The 25,332-nt window shown below is 44.6% G+C and overlaps 1 protein-coding gene across 5 annotated transcripts in view; it reads right to left on the minus strand.

Moving 5' to 3' along the window:
* The window catches only part of LOC137371258 (protein furry homolog), a 532,970-nt gene that overhangs the window by 222,831 nt on the left and 284,807 nt on the right, over positions 1-25,332 (minus strand). For all 5 annotated transcript variants that reach the window (XM_068033517.1, XM_068033516.1, XM_068033514.1 and 2 more), the window contains exons 27-30: positions 25,128-25,288; positions 12,401-12,511; positions 9,580-9,734; positions 1,948-2,047 (exon numbers count right to left, since the gene is read on the minus strand). In XM_068033517.1, the coding sequence (XP_067889618.1) occupies positions 1,948-2,047; positions 9,580-9,734; positions 12,401-12,511; positions 25,128-25,288 (527 nt within the window). The remainder of the gene's footprint in view (positions 1-1,947; positions 2,048-9,579; positions 9,735-12,400; positions 12,512-25,127; positions 25,289-25,332) is intronic.

The following is a 25,332-nucleotide window of genomic DNA, read 5'->3' on the forward strand; positions in this document are numbered from 1 at the left end:
TTACACCACTAGCCTCACATAATACTCAATACACCATGGCCCCATCACTCACCTACCAAAAATCTCACGACTCATACCGAACATTCTTAGCTTCATGTCCTCACAGATTTAGCACTGTTGCAAGCTTTACATCCACATCTCAGCCTGCACACATTGCCAGTTATTCAACTGTGACAAAGACCATCTAAACACATTGCATCACACTCACTGACACACTTCCCTCTCTCTTGTAGGACAGGTTCGTGCATAACTGTTGGCAGCAGGAACTAACTGGTGGGGGACAGGCACAGCTGCATGTCCTTGCAGGCAAAGGTGCTTGGCATCACTGGACTGGCCATTGCCAAGAGCATGGCCAGCAGCAGAGCTGAAACAATTGGAAACCTAATCTTCCTTCTCATATCCCACTTCCCCCTCATTCCACAATCTCTTTTGATTCACAAGCTACAGATGGTATAAGCATGCAACCCTTGCTTTCCATGCCCTGCCCCCCACCACAAACCTACTGTTGTGCCTTTCTCCTTTCAGATACCCAAGAACGCAACCTGGCCAGGCAGTGGTGGAAGGGTAAGAGGTGGTAGAATGGCAGTGATGAGAGGACAAATGTGGTCATCCTGAGAGCAGGTTCGTGCTCCCCAGAGGGACTGCCACTCCCCTGGGGCAACAACTCAGCAATCTGTAGGAGGTCAGTTTGCTGGATGGCTGTGGCACTCTGCAAAGTCCCTTTGAACACTGATATTTGCAGGTGGAAGACAGTGAAGAAGCAACACCATCACTCACTCTCATACTTGCTCAGATACTAACATTGAACTTACTTTGGAGGAGGGCTTAGAGGTGGGATCTGTACGTGGAGAGACACCGGGCATCCAGGGCAGAGGACAACGGTAGCGCAGGTGCCAGCTCACTGAAGGACAAGGTTGCATACATGTTCTGCTACAGAGGACTCAAATGAGCACTTTGATGGGACAGGCTACAGAAAAATGTTGATAGGTATACTCAATGAAATGCTTGGTGAATTGGTAGACCAGCCAGAAAGACTGCATGGAGGAATCTGGCACCAACATGGCAAAGGGCTTTCTGCAGAGCTTGAAGCCCACCCTTTTCAGCATGGAAGTGGTGGGCAAATACATTAGCACACTTGCAGAACCAAACATGATGTAGCATCTGATGGCAGTATCTCAGCTTCCACTGCAGTTCAAGCAGTAGCCACCCAACATCTGGCTGCTGCAGTGGAAGCTCAGACTGCTCCCATGAAAGATAAAGCTTGCTACCATAGAAGCTCGGACTACTCCCATGCAAGCTGAGCTTGCTGCCACACAAGCTCAGACTGCTGTCATCTTCGCTGCAAATATCATTCAAAGGGACTTTGCAGACTGCCATAGCCATCCAGTAAACTGACCTCCAACAGATTATGAGGATTGCTGAGGTGTTGCCCCAGGGGAGTGGTATTCCCGCTGGGGAGCACGAACCTGCTCTCAGGATGACAACATTTGTCAGGAGGCTCCATGACCCAATGAGAGGGCCCCTGGTGGCAAAGGCCCCCCCGGGCCCAACGCCGTTGCCGGATGGTTTACCCCTCCAATCACCGGGACCTGTCTCCTTGACCCTGGCAGAGAAAAACATTTTCTAACACCCCTGCGAAGGCACCTCCAAATGAAAGTGCCTTCTCGTTCTCCTTGCAGCCTCAGCAGTGGCCACCTCTCTTGGTGCTACAGAGGCTGCAGAGCTGCCAGCCTGCTGATTGTGCTGGTAGTGTGGACAGCCAGCCGGCCATCCTTAATTGGAGGGCGGGTCCGGTGGTGGCCAATTAAGAGGCCACCGCAGTCCTGCTGCCCACCTGTGCAGGTATTTGGTCCCGAAGCGGGACTTCCCACTACTAGTAAAATCCAGGCCCTCATTTCAGTATTTATAGTTAAAATTCAACTACATTTCACATCGGTTACTTTATACCTGCAAGAGCTGCATTGCGATTTCATAGATATCTCTGTCTGTATCAGAAGCTTTAAAAAGCACCAAGTTCAGCAGTGTCACTATATCACATGGATAATTCCTAGGAAGAAAAATGAAAACATTTCACAACTCACTGTAAGGATGCTAATTGATGCTTATACACAGCCTAGCCTCAACCTCACCAGGTTAATAAATAAAAGAATCAGCATTCATTTATTTTAATACTGAATCAATTTGAGAAATGCCAAATATAACTGTGTCTAACAACAAATACTCAGCTGTACGATTCTGACCAAAGGTCACTGACATGAAATGTTAACTCTATTTCTCTCTCCACAGATTTCAGCTTTCCAGCAATAACAGTAATTTGCTCTTGTATAACTGTGTATAATCGTGGATTAGTCTATATCAGTTAGAACATTTTAATACCAGAACATACTGCAACAACAGACTGATAAATCTAGTTGCAGTTTTTCTCCTTCCTAATACCACTTTACTTACACATCACATCAATTAGCTACTGTAACTCCTTTATTCTAAAAAGGGAGGGAGACAGAAAGCAGGAAACTACAAGCCAGTTAGCTTAACATCTGTCTTAGGGAAAATGTTAGAAGATGCTATTAAAGATGTTATAGTAGGACACTTAGAAAAATTCAAAGTAATCAGGTAGAGTCAACATGGTTTTGTGAAAGGGAAATCATGTTTAACCAATTTATTGGCGTTCTCTGAAGTAACATGTGCTGTGGATAAAGGGGAACCAGTGGATATACTGTACTTAGATTTCCAGAAGGCATTTGATAAGGTGCCACATCAAAGGTTATTGTGGAAAATAAAAGCTTATGGGTTGGAGGTAACATATTGGCATGGATAGAAGATTGGCTAGCTAACAGGAAACAGACAGTAGACATAAATAGGTCATTTTCTGGTTGGCGAGATTTTATTTAATTTTATTTAGAGATACAGCACTGAAACAGGCCCTTTGACCCACCGAGTCTGTGCCGACCAAATACCACCCATTTTTACTAACCCTACAGTAATCCCATATTCCCTTCCACCTACCTACACGAGGGGCAATTTACAATGGTCAATTTAGCTATCACCTGCAAGTCTTTGGCTGTGGGAGGAAACCGGAGCACCCGGCGAAAACCCACGTAGTCACAGGGAGAACTTGCAAACTTTGCACAGGCAGTATCCAGAATTGAACCCGGGTTGCTGGAGCTGTGAGGCTGCGGTGCTAACCACTGCGCCGCCATGTGCCGAGATGTAATGAGTGGTGTGCCACAGGGATCAGTGCTGGGGCCTCAACTTTTTACAATTTATATAAATGACTTGGATGAAGAGGCCATTTATGTTTGCTACATTTGCTAAAGACACAAAGATAGGCAGGAAAGTAAGCTGTGAAGAGGACCTAAGGAGGCTACAAAGGGATATAGATAGGTTAAGTGAGTGGGCAAAGATCTGGCAAATGGAGTTGAATGTGGGAAAATGTGAAATTGTCCTTTTTGGCAGGAAAAATAAAAAAGTGTATTATCTAAATGGTGAGAAACTGTAGAGCTCTGAGATGCAGAGCGATCTGGATGTCATCGTGCACGAATCGCAAAAGATTAGTACGCAGGTACAGCAAATAATTAGGAAAGCTAATGGAATGTTTTCATTTATTACAAGGGGAACTGAATACAAAAGTAGGAAGGTTATACGTCAAGTTATACAGGGCATTGGTGAGACCACATCTGGAGTACTGTGTACAGTATTGGTCTCCTTATTTAAGGAAGGATGTAAATGCTTTGGAAACACCTCAGAGAAGGTTTACTAGACTAATACCTGGAATGGGCAGGCTGTCTTATGAGGAAAGGTTGGACTGGCTAGGCTTGTATCCGCTGGAGTTTAGAAGAGTAAGAGGTGACTTGATTGAAACTATAAGGTCTTGAGGTTTCTTGACAGGGTGGATGTGGAAAGGATGTTTCCCTTTGTGGGAGAATCTAGAACTAGGGGGTCACTGCTGAAAAATAAGGGGTCGCCCATTTAAGACAGAGATGAGGAGAAATGTTTTCTCTCAGTGGGTCGTGAGTCTTTGGAACTCTCTTCCTCAAAAGGCAGTGGAAGCAGAGGCTTTGAATATTTTTAAAGCAGAGATAGATAGATGCTTGATAAACAAGGGGGTGAAAGGTTATTGGGGGTAGGTGGAGTCGAGGTTACTATCAGATCAGCCATAATCTTGTTGAATGGCAGAGTAGGCCCAAGGGGCCGAGTGGCCTACTCCTGCTCCTAATTCATATATTTGTTTGGTCATACATCTACTGAGATATTGGCAGTCATTTTGACTTTTAACAATAGTTCAAAATGCACAATATCGGCTTGGGCAACTGTTAAACACCTCTCCTGATTTTCGCTTCTATTGGAGTCAATGGAAATAAAAATTTGGAGAGGTGTTCAATGGTTCAGAAAGGCTTCTGGATTATAATTTTGTGCAGCCACGAGAAGCAGGGGTGCCCAGAATCACTCCCCTCTGCATTCGCCTCCCCTGCCTTGCAGAACGATTTGTGGGCTGGTGTGGTGGCTGAGGTAACAAATATTGTACTGGCCCGCAGCTGGCAAGCTGCAGTGGGATCTCTGTTTGGTGCCTGCTGGTGAGACTTAAATGAGGTCCAAGCTCAAAATGGCTCTGGCCTCCTTGCGCACTTGAAGGGCAGTTGGCTGAGATGCTTCACCAGTTCGCTGCCCAAAAGTGAAAAATTATCTTCACTGTCTGTCATGCAAAGCTGTCAATATTCTTCTAACTTGCAGTTTGTGAAAAGAGAGAAATGATATAGAAATAGCACGTAAGTTTTTAAGGTTAAGATGATGCAGTAACAAATCGCGAATACTAATCTGATACCTTGCATAGTTTAGCGTCTTCAGTAGTGTTTCAGGGATGATCTGAAGAAAGGCTCAGGTAAAGGTTAACTCAGAACTGTATTATTTACATCATACTATATACACATCCCTCAAGCCACCTAAGCGAGCAGCCTATGTGCTGCTCTTTCTTCTTCTTCTCCAGCCTATCTCATGTGACTGTTGCATCATCACTCTTACAGTGGGAGGGATCTCTCTCATTGTATTCTGTATTAACCCTTTACCTCCTTATACTACATCTCCCCCAACTCTTTATCCAACATTTTTCCAAATATACACTTATGACTTCTCTACTATTCTCTCTCCCCCCCCCAAGTCTCTGACTTTACAGATTCAGTCTCATCTGAGGTTTGACAACTCTCCCCGATCTGGTTGTAATCTGTCTGGGACGATCGTAGTAAGTCCGGGTTTTTGACTTGGTTTCTTGTTTCTACAGGTTGTAGTATTTTGTTCAGTTTGGGTTTGTTCATCTTCATCTGGATCTTGCAGATAGTTTATTGGCTGTTGCTTTTGCAGAATAGGAATTATATTCCTCTGATTCCTCCATATGTTCCTTCAGTCATTCGTGTAACATACGATCACCGATAGTCCTCATGTTTATGTTTTACTGTACCTTTCCAATCCAGGTCACGTACCAAACTTTTTGACTATTGTTTAATTTGGGTAAGCTACTTGCTTGAAATCTTCTATTATAATTCTGAGTTTGTTTCCTTCTGTAGGAGTTTTCTCTTTCTTGAACTTTCTCATGGTCTTGAGTTTTCAATCCAGGAATTAGTTGTTGAGACAATACTGGAAGCTGTGTTCTTAACTTCCTTCCCATTAGTAATTCAGCTGGTGGTAATTCACACAGCAGCAGCGTTAAATGATAAACTAGGAGTGAGATAGGAAGATCTTCATTTTTCTTGACTAAAGATTTTCTGGTTTGCACACCTTGTTCTGTCTTGCCATTGGACTGTGGATACCTTTGTGAGCTCATAAGATGCTGAAAGACCATCTTCACAGCAAACTACGTAAAACATTCGTTTGCGAACTGTAGTCTATTGTCTGATAATATGTAATCCAGAATCCCATGTGTCGCGAAGATGTCCTGAAGGATTATAATAACTATTGTAGAATATAATTGTCAGATTTCTATCCACCAGGAAAAGTTGTCAATAATGATAATATATGACTTCCCAACAAACATGAATAAATCCATGCCTAGCCTTTGCCAAGGTCTAGTTGGAAATTGGTAGACAAGAGCGGTTTGCGCTGTTCTGGCCTCTGTATTGCACATATATAACAGTTATTGATCACGGTCTTGATATCTTTAGATATCCCAGGCCACCATACCGAAGACTGTGCTCTCGCTCTGTAGTTGGTTATACCCAAATGGCCTTGGTGTAAACAATCTAAGATATCAGATCTCATTGAAGTAGGAATAACAATTCTGTCGTTATAAACTAATAAGCCGTCAATTATGGTAAAGTATTTCCTATACACATGGAACTTCTTCATTGTTCTCCCTCCTGGACTTTCTTGTGGCTACATTAGTGTACAATATTGTCTGATCCAGATGCACTCTTCGTCATTCTTCTGTGTTTGTTGTACTTCCCGCAACATCTGTGTGTTTGCAGGCCAATTTTGAATATGATTCTATGTCACATACGAACTTCATGTCTTCCTGTGCTGGATGATCTACCATTGCCCTCGATAACGCATTGGCTGGCAATTGGAAGGAATTGCTTACCTTTGTTTTCTTGACTTCGGCTACCTTCTTAATCAACTGCAGTTCTAAGCATGCATTTCTGTTCAGTAAGGAAAACTCTTGATTATTGAAGACATACAAGCTCTCAACCAGTTGTCTTCCTTTATGCTGAAAAGTTGCTTGGAGTTTGCATTTTACTCTCAGTTGTGGCCCGCCTGGACCGTGCAACAGTATATCTGTCAGTTGCAGGTAACGTCTCATAACCCATGGCTCATGGTCAGATAATACTGCGACGCTAGCCCGTGTCAAGCTTAAAATTTGTGAGGTGTCCATTCATGCAGCTATCTGCCGTCCAGAAATCTCCTGGTTCTTTCTGTTGTGGATATCTCTGTTCCATAAAGTGTTTCCCTGGCTTTCTTCTTTGGCCTCCTTGTCTCGAGAGACAATGGGTAAGCGCCTAGAGGTCGTCAGCAGTTCGTGGAGCAGCGCCTGGAGTGGCTGTAAAGGCCAATTCTAGAGTGACAGACTCTTCCACAGGCGCTGCAGATAAAATTGGTTGTCGGGGCTGTTACACAGTTGGCTCTCTCTTTGCACTTCTGTCTTTTTTCCTGCCACTGCTAAGTCTCTTCGACTCGCCACTCTTTAACCCCGCCTATATGGCTGTCCGCCAGCTCTGGCAATCGCTGGCAACTGACTCCCACGACTTGTCGTCAATGTCACAGGACTTCATGTCGCGTTTGCAGACGTCTTTAAAGCAGAGACATGGATGGCCGGTGGGTCTGATACCAGTGACGAGCTCGCTGTAAAATGCGTCCTTGGGGATCCTGCCATCTTCCATGCGGCTCACATGGCCAAGGCATCTCAAGTGCCGCTGGCTCAGTAGGGTGTATATGCTGGGCATGTTGGCCGCCTCGAGGACTTCTGTGTTGGAGATACAGTCCTGCCACCTGATGCCAGGGATTCTTCGGAGGCAGTGAAGATGGAATGCATTGAGACGTCGCTCTTGGCTGACATACGTTGTCCAGGCCTCGCTACCGTAGAGCAAGGTACTGAGGACACAGGCTTGAAACACTGGGACCTTTGTGTTCCGTGTCAGTGCGCCACTTTCCCACACCCTCTTGGCCAGTCTGGACATAGCAGCGGATGCCTTTCCCATGCGCTAGTTGATTTCTGCATCGAAAGACAGGTTACTGGTGATAATTGAGCCTAGGTAGGTGAACTCTTGAACCACCTCCACAGCGTGGTCGCCGATATTGATGGATGGAGCATTTCTGATGTCCTGTCCCATGATGTTCGTTTTCTTGAGGCTGATGGTTGAGCCAAATTCGTTGCAGGCAGCCGCAATCCTGTCGATGAGTCTCTGTAGCCACTCTTCTGTGTGGGATGTTAATGCAGTATCATCAGCAAAGAGGAGTTCCCAGCAAAAAGTCCTGTTGAGGGCTTTCCATACTTAGGTCTTCGTTCTAAGATGGGCAAGGTTGAACAACCTGCCATATGATCTTGTGTGGAGGAAAATTCCTTCTTCTGAAGACTTGAATGCATGTGAGAGCAGCAGTGAGAAGAAGATCCCAAACAGTGTAGTTGCAAGAATACAGCCCTGTTTCACACCACTCAGGATAGGAAAGGGGTCTGGCTTTAACTTAACAAATTCTACATGCATTGGACTCCTTCTCATCCATGGCTTGTCTTCAGCTCATAGGTTGTCCGTATTCTGTTTGTGAAATACCTTGAAGAGGATGCCTCGTTGATCCCTTGTCAGACAATTACATAATCCACAATCGCATATACTGAATATAGAAGGGTGTTCACTTGTTCCACTTCAGATTTTGTATGGAGTTGAGAAGCAATTCATCATAGAAATAGAAAGTTTGAGGCACTGAAAGAGGCCACCTGGCCCATCGTGTCTGTGCTTACGGAAAAACAATCCACCTATTCTAATCCCACCTTCCAGCATTTGGTCCGTAGCCCTGCAGATTACAGCACTTGAGGTGCATATCCAGACTCCTTTTGAATGGGTTGAGGCAGTGAATTCTAAACCTTAGGAACATTTCTCTCCATAGATAGCCCATCTTGAATCTAATTGGGTCCCTCTTGATTCTGGAAACTCTCAGGCATTCCTAATTTTGAATCCAAATTGCTTCCATTTCTTAAAAAGAAGTTTTAGAGTGTTCCCCTTTCTTCAAAAAATTCAGTTTGTTTGTTTTTCAGGCTTGCTTGCTTTAATGGAGGTGTCCCCGCTGTTTTCAGGAGTTCCCTGCTGTTTTAATAGGCTTTTTTAGGATGTTCCCCTTTCTCTAAGAAATCCAGTTGGTTTGTTGTTTTTTCAGGCTTGTTTACTTTAAAGGAACTGTCCCCGCTGTTTTCAGGGGTTTCCTGTGCTTTGCGGGAGCTCCCGTGCTTTTCAGGGGTTTCCCGCTCTTTGTCCTCACGTTCAGCCTGAATGAAGGATTGGGTTTTTCCCCTTTTTTCACTTTCTGAGCGCAATGCCTTTCGAAAATTACTTCAAGCTTCTCAAGCTTTTCAAAGGGTTTCTAACTTGATTCCTGAATGTTGGTACCATGACTCATCCAATTGCTGGATTCTACTTGCAGGCCACCGCGCTTTTGTGGTGCAGCCTGCACTTCTGTTCTCTGACTCACTGCAGCTATGGAGTTCTTCACAGTCTCTTCTGCAGGTAAGTTGTTTTCTTGTTGTACTGGGTCAGTTGTTCTCCACTGTTTTACCACTGCCACCATATGTGTGTTGTTGTATTGTTATTAGTAGCGTCTTCAGTAGTGATTTAGGGAGGATCTAGAGAAAGTCTCAGGCTCAGGTAAAGGTTAACTCAGAACTGTTTATTATTTACATTATACCACATACACACTCCTCAAGCTACCTAAGCGAGCAGCCTCTGTGCTGCTCTTTCTTCTTCTCCAGCCTATCTCATGTGACTGTTGCATCATCATTCTTACAGTGGGAGGGGTCTCTTTCACTGTCTTCTCCATTAACCTTTTACCACCTTATGCTACACATAGCATGTGCTGAACAGTAGCTAGCAATTCGAAGTTGATTACCTGCTTCCACATACAGTAGCAATGGCTTTGAAACACCCTGATGCCAACTGGTGAGATCCTGTGTAGCAACGATCCACAGCCCAATTGAAAAGGTTTACTTGGTCTGGATTTAGTTCCAGCAGCAATATCACAACTTCACATCCAAGCTGATGGACCTACAATATCAAAAAAGACTTAATATTATAAGAAGCTTCTTATTGTGGCCCGAAAGGTACACTATTATTTACTATTCTATAAATGTTTAAAATGGTTGTATCAAATTCCTTATGTGCCATTCTGAACAGTCAAGCATCTCCATTAAAATAATGGACTTAGCAATTTAATATGAACATACAGTGTTCATATAATATTGCATAGTGCAATTTCCAGACAGATATTCAGAGGTACTTATAAATTAATAATGCTTCATTAATCAGTCTTGATTGTGCAGGTGTTCTAACAGTAGCCTTTCTGAAAAACATATGTTCATGCACGGTCTGCATGTGAACAACTGATTATTTAAATAGAAGTCTATACATGCTTCACCTTTTAACTTTATGTATAAATTTGAAAAGTCATATTAAAAATGATTTTGTAAAGCCAAAACATTGAGACAATTTTTAAAATTTTGCAACATACAATATAAAAGTGATAAACAGTTTACATGACCATATTAAGATAACATTCCAAAACAGACTATTCATTATTATGAAGCTTTTACCGTTAACAATGGTTTCTAAAGAACTTGGATGCACATAAGAGGCATCTAGGAATGGGCTGGGAGGTGGTATGTTGAGGGGTGGGGGGGGGGGGGGGGTTTGTTGTAAAATGGCAAGGAAAGGTGGGAGAGTGGAGTACCCATTGCCTTCCCAACACCATGGAATTTTATCAGCGGTGGGGAAGGTGGAGGGCAGCCTTCTCACCCAGAGGTCAATTGAAGCCCTTAAGTGGCCAATTAAGGGCCACTTAAGAGCCTCTTCCGACCACTGCTGGAATTTTACCAGTGGCTGGTAGCAGCAACCCCCCTGCCAGGTTTGGAGACCGCCCGCTAAAACCCAGCGACCTCCCTGTGGGCTGGGGGGGGGGGGGGGGAGGCCCTCCTGATTGGGCACTCTGCGGCCCATGCAGGGTCCCCCTGTAGCAAGGACCATCCCAGCAGAAAACCCCCCACTTACTGCCCTCCCCAAACGCCCACCACCATCTGCCCCGACCCCTCGCCAGGGCCTGCCTGATTGGTTCCGGTGACCCCTGACCCCACTTACCTCGTGGGGAAGTCAGCGTCCATCTTTGAAAGCTGACCCCGGTGGCACTGCTGAAACCAAAGAGCTGCTAGCCCTCTGTGGGGCGGGGGGGATTGGGGTTGCGAGCTCCTGTCTTTTAAGGAGACGGAGGCCCCAGCATCAGGCAGTTAATTGCCTGAATGCAGAAAAATGCGTCCGGGTGTCACCCAAATGGTTGAGGCGGGGTTGTCCTGACTTTCTGGCCCGGCATTGGGACTCGCGTCACGCCAACAAAATTCAGCCCAAAGAGTATCCTGTGCAAATGCCAACTGTAAATTTTAACAAACAGGTATATGTTAACGGTACAGGTAGAATTGCTATATATATATATGGCGGACAGCCATAAAGGCGGGGCTAAAGTGTGGCGAGTCAAAGAGACTTAGCAGTTGGCAGGAAAAAAGACAGAGGCGCAAGGGGAGAGCCAACTGTTTAACAGCCCCGACAATCAAATTTTTCTGCAGCCCCACCTGCGGAAGAGCCTGTCACTCTAGAATTGGCCTTTATAGCCACTCCAGGCGCTGCTCCACACACCACTGACCTCCTCCAGGTGCTTACCCATTGTCTCTCGAGATAAGGAGGCCAAAGAAATATATATATATATATATATATATATATATACATACATACATAGAGAGAGAAAGTATATATTATATTTTATATATATATATATATATATATATATAGTCCATAGTGCAATAAGCCTTGTGTGTTGGTAGAATTCAAAGTACTGCGTCAATATAATTGCAGAACACAACTGGCAAATATTGCAAAGAAATAATTGTTAAATTTCTCTGGCACTGATATAACAAAAGTAATCCTTCACAAAAATATGCAGAGTTTTAGAATTCTGTTCACATTTTTTGTTGAATAACTTTAATTTGTTCATTTTAATCTGACCAATCTGTCTTTAGAAAGTTCCCTCTTGACTCATAGAACCTAATATAGGAACACAGGATTTAGGAGCCGGACTGGAATTTCAAGGTGTTGAGAAGAGTTGCCTGGAACCAGGTTATTCCCTATGTTTATGACATCACAAGGTTATGGGCGGCACAGTGGCGCAGTGGCTAGCACCGCAGCCTCACAGCTCCAGCGACACGGGTTCAATTCTGGGTACTGCCTGTGCAGAGTTTGCAAGTTCTCCCTGTGTCTGCATGGGTTTCCGCCGGGTGCCCCGGTTTCCTCCCACCACCAAAGACTTGCAGGTTGATAGGTAAATTGGCCATTATAAATTACCCCTAGTATAGGTAGGTGGTAGGGGAATATAGGGACAGGTGGGGATATGGTAGGAATATGGGATTAGTGTAGGATTAGTATAAATGGGTGGTTGATGGTCGGCACAGACTTGGTGGGCCGAAGGGCCTGTTTCAGTGCTGTATCTCTAAATAAAATAAAATATGTACAGTAGATGCGAACAAATGTGTTCAATAGAGTGTTTAGCTTCTCCTGTGCATCATTGAATTGTGTATTAGACTGAGGAGAAAATAATGAATATCTAAAGTGAAGGATTATGAATCTTCAACAACAATCTTTATTACTACGAAATTACCATATAATTTCCTTACCCGTAGGTCATGACACGCCAAAATATTATCCAGCCATTTATAAAGGTAACCATCTGGAGAGAGACCCACGTTATCAAACACTGGGCCACAGCACAGTACAGCTGACATTGCCTAAGAAATAAGAGGAAAAGACAGAAACAACATTTGAACATATGAGAAACCTAGTTCAATTGCAACATATTTTAAAGTAAAAGTTTAAGTTTTTATATTCACATTTTGGCCTTAGAATTTCTTCAGGTTCTGTTGGCCTCCTTTTGTAACTTCAATAGAAGACTTAAAGAACCCGCAGGAAAATAAAGGAGAGGAAGTTATACTTCAGACATACGGAGCCTTTGTTAGACAACATGTGGAGTACTGTTTTCAGTTTTGGGCCTCAGGAAGCATATATTGGCTTTGAAGGGGGATCAATGCAAATCACCAGAATGTTACCAGACCTCAAAGAGTTAAATTATGAGGACAGATTCCATCAGGTTGGCTTATATACCCTTGAATTTAGAAGGTTATGGGGTGATCTAATTAGGATGTTTAAAATTACAAGGGAATAAATAGGATAGTTGAAGAGAAACTATTTCCTCTGATGGGGGAATCTATAACAAGGTGGCACAATCTTAAAATTAAAAGTTGGCCATTTAGGAGTGAACCAGAAAGCACATTTTCACCCAAAGGGAAATGGAAATCTTGAACTCTCGCCCAAAAGGGTGTAGATGCTGGGTCAACTGAAATTGCCAAGACTGAGATTGATAGGTTTTTGTTAGGTAAGGATATCAAGTTATAAGGAACAAATGTGGGTAAATTGAGTTGAAGTAGATTCATCAGTATAGATCAAGTAAACTCCAGATATTAATGAGGTACTCGGGCACAGTTCACTTATCAAGATGGTACAAATTTCAGTCCATATTGAAGTCCAAAAGGGAGTGGGTTGGGGTGAGGGCAGTCCATCAGTAGCCTGTAGTTGACGTGTGCAGCCAAGAGGCAATGTTTTTGGGTGTTTTTTTCAGAGGAATCCAGTGGTCCATGTAAAGGCCACTGTTTAGGCTGCTCAAGATCCAGAAATGCCAGTCAGAACTTGCAATATAACAAGGGCAAACACATTTAAGAGTCTGGGTCTGAAATGAGCACAGGAATCTCATTTCAATGTTGAAATGGGGCCTGTGATCATTTCAGGTGGTTACTAGGGGGCCTTAAAAATTGTCCCCAACCAAGTCTACAGTGGCGCAAACCTCAATGCGGGTCAGGAGTAGGCCTTTGTACTGTTGATTTGGTTATTGCTGCTTTCATTTTAGGCTCATAAAATGGGAACAGCAATATTAAATTTGGACCCCAATAACTCATCTTTTGTCTGGACACTGTGCAGTCTTTTGATCTGAACACTGCATTCAGTTACTTCAGACTTTAGCTATATCCCACATTTCCTTTACAATTGGGGTTGTCAGTAATGTAGAGTGGGCCTGTTGATGTCTGGGGAGAAGGGAGATAGATTAGTCTTTTTCATGAGCTAGATCTTGATTAAGCACAGTCAACAGGGATTTATGAAGGGGAAACTATGTTTGACAAATCTGAGTTTTTTGAGGATGTAACTAGTAAGATAGATAAAGGGGATCTAGTGAATATAGAGTACTTGAATTTTCAAAAAGCATTCGATAATGTGCCACAAAAGAGGTTATTACACAAAATTAGGACTAATAGTGTTGCAGGTAAAATATTAGCATGGATTGAAGATTGGCTAATGGATAGAAAGCAGACAGTAGGAATAAACGGGACATTTTCGGGTTGGCAGGCTGTAACAAGCAGTATACCACAAGAATCACTCAGCTGTTTACAATCTATAACAATGAGTTAGTAGAGGGAACTGAGTGTAACATATCAAGTTTGCTGACAATACAAAGTTAGGTGGGTAAAGAAGCGACAAGGAGGCCGCAAAGAGATATAGGGTTGAATGAGTGGGCAAGAACAGAACAGATGGAATGCAATGTGGCAAATTGTGAAGTTATCCACTTTGGTAGGAAAAATAAAAAAAAAGAGTTTTTTTGAATGGTGTGAGACTGGGAAATGTTTGCATTCAAAGGGACATGGGTGTCCTCGTACATGATTCATAGAAAGTTAACATGCAGGTACAGCAAGCAATTGGGAAAGCAAGTGGTCTGTTAGCTTTTGTTACAAAGACATTGGAGTATAAGAGTAAAGAAGTCTTCCTAGAGTTATAGAGGGCATTGGTAAGACCACCACATCTGGAGTACTATGTGTAGTTGTGGTCTCCTTACCTAAGGAAAGACATACTTACCCTAGAGGGAGTGCAACAAAGGTTCACTAGGCTGGTTCCTGGAAATGAGGGGATTGTCCTATGAGGAGAGATTGAGTAGACTAGGCCTATATTCCCTGAAGTTTAGAAAAATGAGAGGTGATCTAATTGAAACATATAAAATTCTTAAGGAGCTTGGCAGGGTAGATGCTGAGAAAATGTTCCCTGGCTGGGGAATCTAGAATACATGGTCAGTCTCAGAGTAAGGGGTCAGCCATTTAGAACTGAGATGAGGAAAGATCTATTCACTCAAGGATTGTGAATCTTTGGAATTCTCTTCCCCGGAGAGCTGTGGATGTTTTTATTGAGTATATTCAAGGCAGAGGTCAATAGATTTTTGGGTACTAAGGGAATTAAGGGATAACGCAAGAAGGTGGAATTGAGGTAGAAGATCAGTCATGATCTTTCTGAATGGTGGAGCAGGCTAGAATAGCCAAATGGCCTTCTCCTGCTCCTGTTTCCTATGTATCCACCATACATTGCTAGCACCTTGTTTTTTGAAGCTACTGCTTTTGAGGGAACATTAAGTGAATTCATGCTTAATTATGAGACTGCAGGCTGGAATTAGGTGTCCTGGAGAGTTTCTTTGAAGTGTGAGACAGGAGAGGAATTTTTTCTGGGTGAGAAGCCAGCTGGGAAAACTGACAGTCTGCCAGGAGTGGCAGATGTCCCAGTCAATTTTAATGCCTGGGCCTCTTTTACATCTTGCTGACTAGCTGCTTCTTTCCACCCATTTTGTTGGCTGCCCCATATTACAATTCAGATAGTCCAGCAGTGAAGGACAGAATAGTCTTCATACATTTCCAAGCTTACATTTACAGACACATACATTGCATATCATGCAAGATGCAACAAAAACAGAGTTTTCAGCCTGCTGCTATAAATATGAGTACATATAAACCCTTGTTAATGCCCACCACCTGAATTCAATTAAACATCCAAATAATATACAATTAACATCACACTCAGATGGCAGTTAAATGCCAATGGATTTCTTTTTGTGTCACAGGAATTTAATCTGCAGAAAGGTCCAAGGCTCCCATCTGATTCAGGTGTGCACCTTGGCCACGTAAAATACAACACCATTGAAACTGAAGTGGGGCTGAAACAGAACGAGAAATTGACCTCCCAACAGTTTCAACCAATTGAAATGTAACAGAAACATGTTACATACAGGAAATTTAATTTAGATGTACCATTTTTATAAGCTGGAAAATCATTGCCTCAATGATTTTTGTTCAGATAACTTTGTATTAGAGAGATTGATTTCATTTGCAATGTCTTCTGAAGCCTGAATAAAGAATTATTTTTCAAATTCATGCAACTTAATATTTTTGCATTAGGAATGCCAAACTGGTGGTATCAAAATGGGTTTGTGCACTGTCCATTCACTTCTGGGATCTAGGTTGAATCCAGACTGAACGGGTGCGATAAAAAATAGATTTTCTGTTAGCTGTAAGCATTCATGTAAAATGCATTTGGCAGTGTGAAGCCAGTCTCTAGTGGACATGAGTCTGCGTCACAAAACTACATATTATTTGGCACCATTAGCACTAAACTGGCAGCCAAATGGCTGATAAGCAAAAATAATAATAGATTATCAGTAAGTAGTAAAATGTCTGAAAACTTGACAAGAAATATTTTTGAAAATCTAATGTCCGTAGCTGCAAGTTAAGTATCATTTATAAATAATTGTGAGCTTTAGTTGCAGATTCCCAGTAGTAATAAACTATTGAGTTATTCAGCATATTGAAACTAGTGCTAAATGAATGTTCCCAAAGGTCCAGTGGAAAAGTAGGGGAACCAAGAGCAGAGCTCCTTGGTTAACGAAGGAGGTGGAGATGATGATGAAACAAAAAAAGAGGGTGTAAGATGCATGTCAGGTGAATTTATCAAGTGAGAACCAGGCCATATACAATAAGTTGAGACGGCAGGTGAACATGAAAATAAATCTGACAAAGAGAGAATATGAAAATAGAATGGGAGACAACATAAAAAGGAGCCCAAAGATCTTCTACCAGCATGTAAATAGTAAATGAGTAGTATGAGGAGGAATGGGGCCTATTAGGGACAGAGAGGGTAATATATGCTTAGAGGCACAGGGCAAGGCTAACATACTTAACCTTGACATCAAGACAGCATTTGACCAAGTGTGGCATCAAGGAGCCTGAGCAAAACTGGAGTCAATGGGAATCGGGGGGAAAACTGGTTGGAGTCATACCGAGCACGAAGGAAGATGGTTGTGGCTTGTTGGAGGTCAATCATCTCAGTCCCAGAACATCACTGCAAGAGTTCCTCAGAGTAGTGTCCTGGGCTCAATCATCTTCAGCTGCTTCATCAATGACCTCCCCTCCATCATAAGGTCAGAAGCGGGGATGTTTGCTGATGATTGCACAATGTTCCACACCATTCGCAACTCCTCAGATACTGAGGCAGTCCGTATCCATATGCAGCAAGACATGGACAACATTCAGGTTTGTGCTGATAAGTGGCAAGTTACATTCGCACCACAGAAGTGCCAGACAGTGGCCATCTCCAATAAGAGAAAATCCAACCATTTCCCTTGACATTCAATGGCATTACCATGGCTGAATCCCTCAGTACCCAGTATCAACATCCTGGGGGTTACCATAGACCAGACACTGTACTGGACAAGCCATGTAAGCACTGTGGCTAAAAGAGCTGGTCAGAGACTGGGAATTCTGTGGCAAGTAACTCACCTCCTAACTCCCCAAAGCCTGTCCACCATCTACAGGGAACAAGTCAAGAGTGTGATGGAATGCTCTCCACTTCTGCATTTGCCTGGATGAGTGCAGCTCCAACAACAGTCAAGAAGCTCAACACCATCAAGGACAAAGCAGCCAGTTTGATTAGCAGTCCTCACTGGATGCAGGTGTGGTGCCAGAGGATTGGAGGACTGCTAACGTTGTCTTTTCTTCTTTCTTTTGGGCCTCCTTATCTCGAGAGACAATGGATACGCGCCTGGAGGTGGTCAGTGGTTTGTGAAGCAGCGCCTGGAGTGGCTATAAAGGCCAATTCTGGAGTGACAGGCTCTTCCACAGGTGCTGCAGAGAAATTTGTTTGTTGGGGCTGTTGCACAGTTGGCTCTCCCCTTGCGCCTCTGTCTTTTTTCCTGCCAACTACTAAGTCTCTTCGACTCACCACAATTTAGCCCTGTCTTTATGGCTGCCCGCCAGCTCTGGCGAATGCTGGCAACTGACTCCCACGACTTGTGATCAATGTCACACGATTTCATGTCGCGTTTGCAGACGTCTTTATAACGGAGACATGGACGGCCGGTGGGTCTGATACCAGTGGCGAGCTCGCTGTACAATGTGTCTTTGGGGATCCTGCCATCTTCCATGCGGCTCACATGGCCAAGCCATCTCAAGCGCCGCTGACTCAGTAGTGTGTATAAGCTGGGGGTGTTGGCCGCTTCAAGGACTTCTGTGTTGGAGATATAGTCCTGCCACCTGATGCCAAGTATTCTCCGAAGGCAGCGAAGATGGAATGAATTGAGACGTCGCTCTTGGCTGGCATACGTTGTCCAGGCCTCGCTGCCGTAGAGCAAGGTACTGAGGACACAGGCCTGATACACTCGGACTTTTGTGTTCCGTGTCAGTGCGCCATTTTCCCACACTCTCTTGGCCAGTCTGAACATAGCAGTGGAAGCCTTACCCATGCGCTTGTTGATTTCTGCATCTAGAGACAGGTTACTGGTGATAGTTGAGCCTAGGTAGGTGAACTCTTGAACCACTTCCAGAGCGTGGTCGCCAATATTGATGGATGGAGCATTTCTGACATCCTGCCCCATGATGTTCGTTTTCTTGAGGCTGATGGTTAGGCCAAATTCATTGCAGGCAGACGCAAACCTGTCGATGAGACTCTGCAGGCATTCTTCAGTGTGAGATGTTAAAGCAGCATCGTCAGCAAAGAGGAGTTCTCTGATGAGGACTTTCCGTACTTTGGACTTCGCTCTTAGACGGGCAAGGTTGAACAACCTGCCCCCTGATCTTGTGTGGAGGAAAATTCCTTCTTCAGAGGATTTGAACGCATGTGAAAGCAGCAGGGAGAAGAAAATCCCAAAAAGTGTGGGTGCGAGAACACAGCCCTGTTTCACACCACTCAGGATAGGAAAGGGCTCTGATGAGGAGCCACCATGTTGAATTGTGCCTTTCATATTGTCATGGAATGAGGTGATGATACTTAGTAGCTTTGGTGGACATCCGATCTTTTCTAGTAGTCTGAAGAGACCACGTCTGCTGACGAGGTCAAAGGCTTTGGTGAGATCAATGAAAGCAATGTAGAGGGGCATCTGTTGTTCACGGCATTTCTCCTGTATCTGACGAAGGGAGAACAGCATGTCAATAGTCGATCTCTCTGCACGAAAGCCACACTGTGCCTCAGGGTAGACGCGCTCGGCCAGCTTCTGGAGCCTGTTCAGAGCGACTCGAGCAAAGACTTTCCCCACTATGCTGAGCAGGGAGATTCCACGGTAGTTGTTGCAGTCACCGCGGTCACCTTTGTTTCTATAGAGGGTGATGATGTTGGCATCGCACATGTCCTGGGGTACTGCTCCCTCGTCCCAGCACAGGCATAGCAGTTCATGTAGTGCTGAGAGTATAGCAGGCTTGGCACTCTTGATTATTTCAGGGGTAATGCTGTCCTTCCCAGGGGCTTTTCCGCTGGCTAGGGAATCAATGGCATCACTGAGTTCCGATTTGGTTGGCTGTATGTCCAGCTCATCCATGACTGGTAGAGGCTGGGCTGCATTGAGGGCAGTCTCAGTGACAGCATTCTCCCTGGAGTACAGTTCTAGGTAGTGCTCAACCCAGCGGTCCATCTGTTTGCGTTGGTCAGTGATTATGTCCCCCGATTTAGATTTGAGGGGGGTGATCTTCTTGATGGTTGGCCCAAGAGCTCTCTTCATGCCATCATACATTCCTCTGATGTTTCCGGTGTCTGAGGCCAGCTGAATATGACTGCATAGGTGTTGCCAGTAGTCGTTTGCGCAACGCCTAGCTGTTCTTTGTGCAGTACTTCTGGCTGCTTTAAGTGCTGCGGATGTTAAATCGCTGGGGGCTTTCTTGTAGTTCAAAAGTGCAATGCGCTTAGCGGCTATGACAGGTTCCAGCTCTTCATTATGAGATTGAAACCAGTCTGCATTTCTCTTCGCACTTTTGCCGTAGGTGGTCAAAGCTGACTCATAGATGGCGTCTCTGATGTGGGCCCACTTGGTCTCAGCATCCCCTGTGGGAGTGTTTTGAAGGGCTGTTACAAGTGAATTTAGAAATTTTTGTAACAGCTGTGGGTGAGAAATTCTGCTCGTGTTGATGCGCGGGTGGCCCTTCTGCTTGGAATGATGCAACTTCTTTGGTCTGAGTCTAACCTTGCTGCACACCAGGGAGTGGTCGGTGTCACAGTCCGCACTGTGGAAGCTGCGTGTGATTTGAACACTGTTTAAGGCGGCTCGCCTTGTGACAATGAGGTCTAGCTGGTGCCAACGACGTGATCTTGGGTGCCTCCATGAAACCTGGTGACAGGGTTTAGTGTGAAAGAACGAGTTGGTGATGCAGAGGTTATGATAGGTACACAACTCAAGCAGTCTCTGCCCGTTCTCATTCATCCTTCCAACGCCATAGCGCCCAAGGCAGGAGGGCCATGAGTCATGGTCGGCCCCAACCCTGGCATTAAAGTCCCCCAGCAGGAATAGGTGTTCGGTGTTGGGGATGCTGCTAATGATGTTATGGAGTTGTTCATAGAACTGGTCTTTAGCTTCAGGTGCGGAACAGAGTGTTGGAGCATAGATGCTGAGTAGGTGTACTGGACCAGAGGTGGTGAGCAGTCGGATGGACAGTATGCGTTCCGAGCCATTTGAGGGAGGCTCTATCATGCTGAGCAAGGAGTTTCTGATGGCGAAGCCCACTCCATGCTGTCTTGGTTCTTCAGGATCCCTGCCCTGCCAGAAGAAGGTGTAGTCTTGCTCTGCTAGAGAGCCACTCGCGGGGAGGCGAGTCTCCTGAAGTGCTGCAATGTCCACATTGAGTCTACTGAGCTCGTTGTTAATGATGGCGGTCTTCCGAGAATCGTTGATTTGTGTAAGGTCTTCCGACAGGCCAGGACACATAGTTCTGACGTTCCAGCTTGCAAAGCGAAGGGCTGGTACCTTCTTTCCTTTTTTCATGTTGTTTGGTGCGGTGTATCAGTCCACCTTTCGGGCAATGACCCTGAGCTCCAAGCACCCATTGAAGCAGGCAGACTGTGGCGGGACAGAACCTTATTGACCGGGGGCTGCCCGGTTTGAGGCGGGCGGTAGCTGTCCAGTGAGGTGCAATGACCTCTCCCACCGACAAAGGCAACCCGTGGCGCCCAGTTTCTACGCCAATTTATCTGGACTTATAACCCGTAACTGCTGCCTTCCGTGTTGTTTCAGTCGCTGTGAGGCAACTATGGAGTGACCTCTCCATAGTACCGCTGTTTAAAAAGGGAGCAAGAGATAGACCGAATAATTACAGCCCAGTTAGTCTAATATCAGTTGTGGGCAAATTATTGGAATCTATTCTGAGAGACAGGATAAACTGTCATTTAGAAAGGCACAGATTAATCAAGGATGGATTTGTTCAGGGAAGATCTTGTCTGACCAACTTGATGGAAATGTTTGAAGAAGTAACTAGAAAGATAGATGAGGGTAGTGCAGTTGATGTGGTCTACATGGATTTTAGCAAGGCTTTTGACAAGGTCCCACATGACAGACTGGTTAAAAAATAAAATCCCATGGGACCCAGGGAAATGCAGCAAGGTGGATACAAAATTGGCTCAGTGGCAGGACACAAAGGATAATTGTTGAAGAGTGTTTTTGCAACTGGAGGGCTGTTTCCAGTGGTGTTCCGCAGGGCTCAGTACTGGGTCCTCTGTTTTTTGTGGTATATATTAACAATTTGGAGGTAAATGTGGGGGGCATGATCAAGAAGTTTGCAGACGACACAAAGATTGCCCGTGTGGTAGATAGCGAGGAGGATAGCTGTAGGCTGCAGGAAGACATTGATGGTCTGGTCAGATGGGCAGAAAAGTGGCAAATGGAATTCAACCCAGAGAAGTGTGAGGTGATGTATTTGGGCAGGTCATACCAGGCAAAGGAATACACGATTAATGGGAAAATACTGAGAGGTGTAGAGGAAGTGAGGGACCTTGGAATAAATGTCCACAGATCCCTGAAGGTAGAAGGATAGGTCAATAAGGTGGTTAAGAAGGCACATGGAATCTTTTCCTTTATTAGTTGAGGTATAGAATATAAGAGCAGGGAGGCTATGCTGGAACTGTATAAATCATTATGTTTTAGGCCACAACTTGAGTACTGTGAGCAGTTCTGGTCACCTCATTACAGAAAGTATGTAATTGCACTAGAGAGGGTACAGAGGAGATTTACGAGGATGTTGCCAGGACTGGAAAAATGCAGCTATGAGGACAGATTGGATAGGCTGGCGTTATTCCCCTTGGAACAGAGAAGGCTGAGGGGAGATCTGATTGAAATGTATAAAAATTTGAGGGGCCTGGATAGAGTGCAGGTGACGAGCTTATTTACTTCAACACAGAGGTCAGTGATTAGGCGGCATAGATTAAAAGTGATTAGTAAAAAGATTAGAGAGGAGATGAGGAAATGGTTTTCACCCAGAGGATGGTGGGGGTCTGGAACTCACTGCCTGAAAGGTTAGTTGAGGCAGAAACCCTCAACTCAAAATCTGCAGGACTACGGTCCAAATGCTGGAAGGTGGGATTAGAATGGGTGGAACACTTTTCAGCTGGCACAGACACAATGGGCCAAGTGGCCTCTTTCTGTGCTGTAAACTTTCTATCATTCTATGATTCTATGAGTGAAGGTAAGTTGGGCATGTCTCACCAGAGGGATCGGTCATGCCCTGGTGATGCTAAGGTGTTCGTTTGGGTGTGTCTTGGGTCCAGGGGGTGGGTTGGGAGGTGGGAGCGGCCCTCAATCGGGCACCCTGTGTCCAAGTGCCATGGCATCCCTCCCAGCTCGTGGAAAGGCCAGCAGCTACCGTTGGGTGGCCTTTCACGTCCCCAGATGCCAACTAAGTGTCTGTTAAGTGGCCATGTAAGGGCCTTGATTGGACTCGGGTGGGCAGGCTGTTTCCCCCCACCCCCACCCCGCTCGACCGCCGTAAAGTTGGCCTGAGGTGGGAGCTGGGCAGGATGGCCTCCCGGATCCTCCCGCTCAATTTTACGCTGCCCCCATCCGACCTGCTGGGGTGGCGTAAAATTCAGCCCATAGTAAATTGAAGGTGAAACATTTCATAGCTTTATGAGATACTCTAACTGACATGATGGGGCAGCATTTTTACCGGCCCAACCTGCAGGGTGCGGGCTGGTCAGAAAGTTGTGGGGAACATGCAATTCAGAATTTCCCCACATGCTGTGGAACTTTAACTCCATACTGTGTTAGTGAAAATACTAATTGGTTCCCCAAATGGAGGCCAGCCTAATTGACAAACCGGGCCTCTCGTCGGGTGGGGAGCTGGTCAGTGAAGGCTGCAGCAATAGCTAAGTCCACACCGGGGACATGTGGTTTGCGGGGGGTGGGGGGGGGGGGGGGGGGTGGGGAGCTTGACCAAGAATGGGGACGTTGATTCGGGGAGGAGTGGTGTTGACCAGTGGGGGTGGAGAAGTTTGAGTGGAGCAGAGATCAACCAGGGTGCTGGGGAGTGGGGAAGCAAAGGAGGTGTTGGTAAATCGGGGGGTTGCCGATCCTAGGGGAGAGGTCGGGGGCCTGGGCAGCATTGGGGCCGGGTGGGAAGGAAGGTTGGAGGCCTCATGGTTGGGGGTAATTGGATGCCTTGGGGGCTGCAAGGGGGCGGTGTGGATCAGGGCCTGGTGGTGTTGTGGGGATCAGGGCCTAGTGGTGGTGGAGGGATCGGAGGCAATGGGAGGAAGATTGGGGTGAGGGGCCCAATTGTGGAGGTTTCACAGCCAGGGACATGGATCCAGGATATAAGTTTTAAAGCATTTAACTCCTGAATCCACCAAGTCCTCGCCTTGAGGAAGCTTCCAGGTTCCCCGATGCTTGTGAAACCCGGCCAACAGCAGTTCAAGTTTAAAATCTGCATGACAAAGACGCTCAAGAGGCTTGCTGCCTCATTATCAGATAAAATATTGCAACCTTAGTTCCTTGGATTGGACTGGTTGCTCGCCCAAATTCTAGCCTCAGGTAAAGCTGGAAATGGACGTGTTGGCAGTGGGTTTGGGTTGGGAAGCAGATTTCTGAGACTTTAATCCCTCACCCAACCCAAACCTGCCCTTTTCTTAGGTTAAAATTCAGCTCGATTACTCTACTAAATGTATACATGCATACATGTTTCGCAACCCTCTGAGTATAACTAAATAAATACCAGAAACCTGAAAATGTCTAATACTTGTACATAGTGGCACTATTGATTCCAATGTATGCTCACCCATGAAATGTATTAATTTAAGCCCATCCATATTGTGGAATTGTGATGACCAGTAAAGAAAATTATCCAGCCACATCTTAGCATCTAAACCCCTAATGCAGAATAGAAGTAGCAAATACACCAACAGCATGCTGGTATTAAAAAGCCTTCTCAAATACGAACATATATATTGTTGCTAAGCAGTACATTAGCAGGAAACATGTTTACAATAAAGAATGGAGGAAATGGGAACCATGGTATTGTGATCAAGTAAACAAAGCAGCAGTAATAACCGGGATATGCTTGCCAGCAAATTGTTAATCTGATCAGATTAACTAATCTGATATTGTAAAAAGCTGTCTCCAGTTCCATAGCTAGTTTGGTGCCAAAAGCTTTTCACATGCAGATTTTAATAGTTCTCTACCAATTATTATAAATACAAAAACATACTATTAACAGTTTATACACTTCAAAGTTAAACTATCTTCATGAGAATTGGGAGTTGGAGTGGCGGAAGCCATCTCAGCCATTGGCAAAAATTATGGTAACGATAAAAAACAACGAAATTAGGGACCTAATAATGTTTGAGACAGTGGAGTATATTTTCTTCTTTCGATTAATGCTAGCAAAAAGGTTAACATGGGTTTATATTGTGGGAAGCAATACTTCTGCTAGCATCAGTGAACAGAGGAAGATATACTCAAATCGATGTTTGTTTTAGTTTCATTTCAATGTGGAAATCTTGAAAAGCTTTTTTTAAGAATTTTTAAAACTCAAATTAAAAGCTAGCAAAGGTCACTGTGAAAATATAAAACTACATTAGAAAAGGTCTTGCACTAGGAAGAAAGATAAGTTTGCAAAATGTTATTCCAAGTACGGAACAATTTTATTTGATATTTAGAAAAAAATCTCTTAATATTAATTCAGTGAGCTTTTTATAGCAAGAAAATGTAAAGTGGAAGCAATCAGATATGGGAAAACATACCTTTAAAGCACAGTACTGGTATCTTGTAATTTGGTGGTTTCTGTCACTATAACGATCCAGAGGAGTAAACATGACGCTAAATGGCCCTGCCCATTGGCTGAACAAGATGAAGAGGTGATGACGCAAACTCTGTTGTGGGAATAGGAATCTGCGGTGATGTACTACAGAGAACAAAATTATTAATCTCTACTCATTGAAGAAAAGC

Source organism: Heterodontus francisci, chromosome 6, assembly GCF_036365525.1.
Source record: "Heterodontus francisci isolate sHetFra1 chromosome 6, sHetFra1.hap1, whole genome shotgun sequence".
Taxonomy (NCBI): domain Eukaryota; kingdom Metazoa; phylum Chordata; class Chondrichthyes; order Heterodontiformes; family Heterodontidae; genus Heterodontus; species Heterodontus francisci.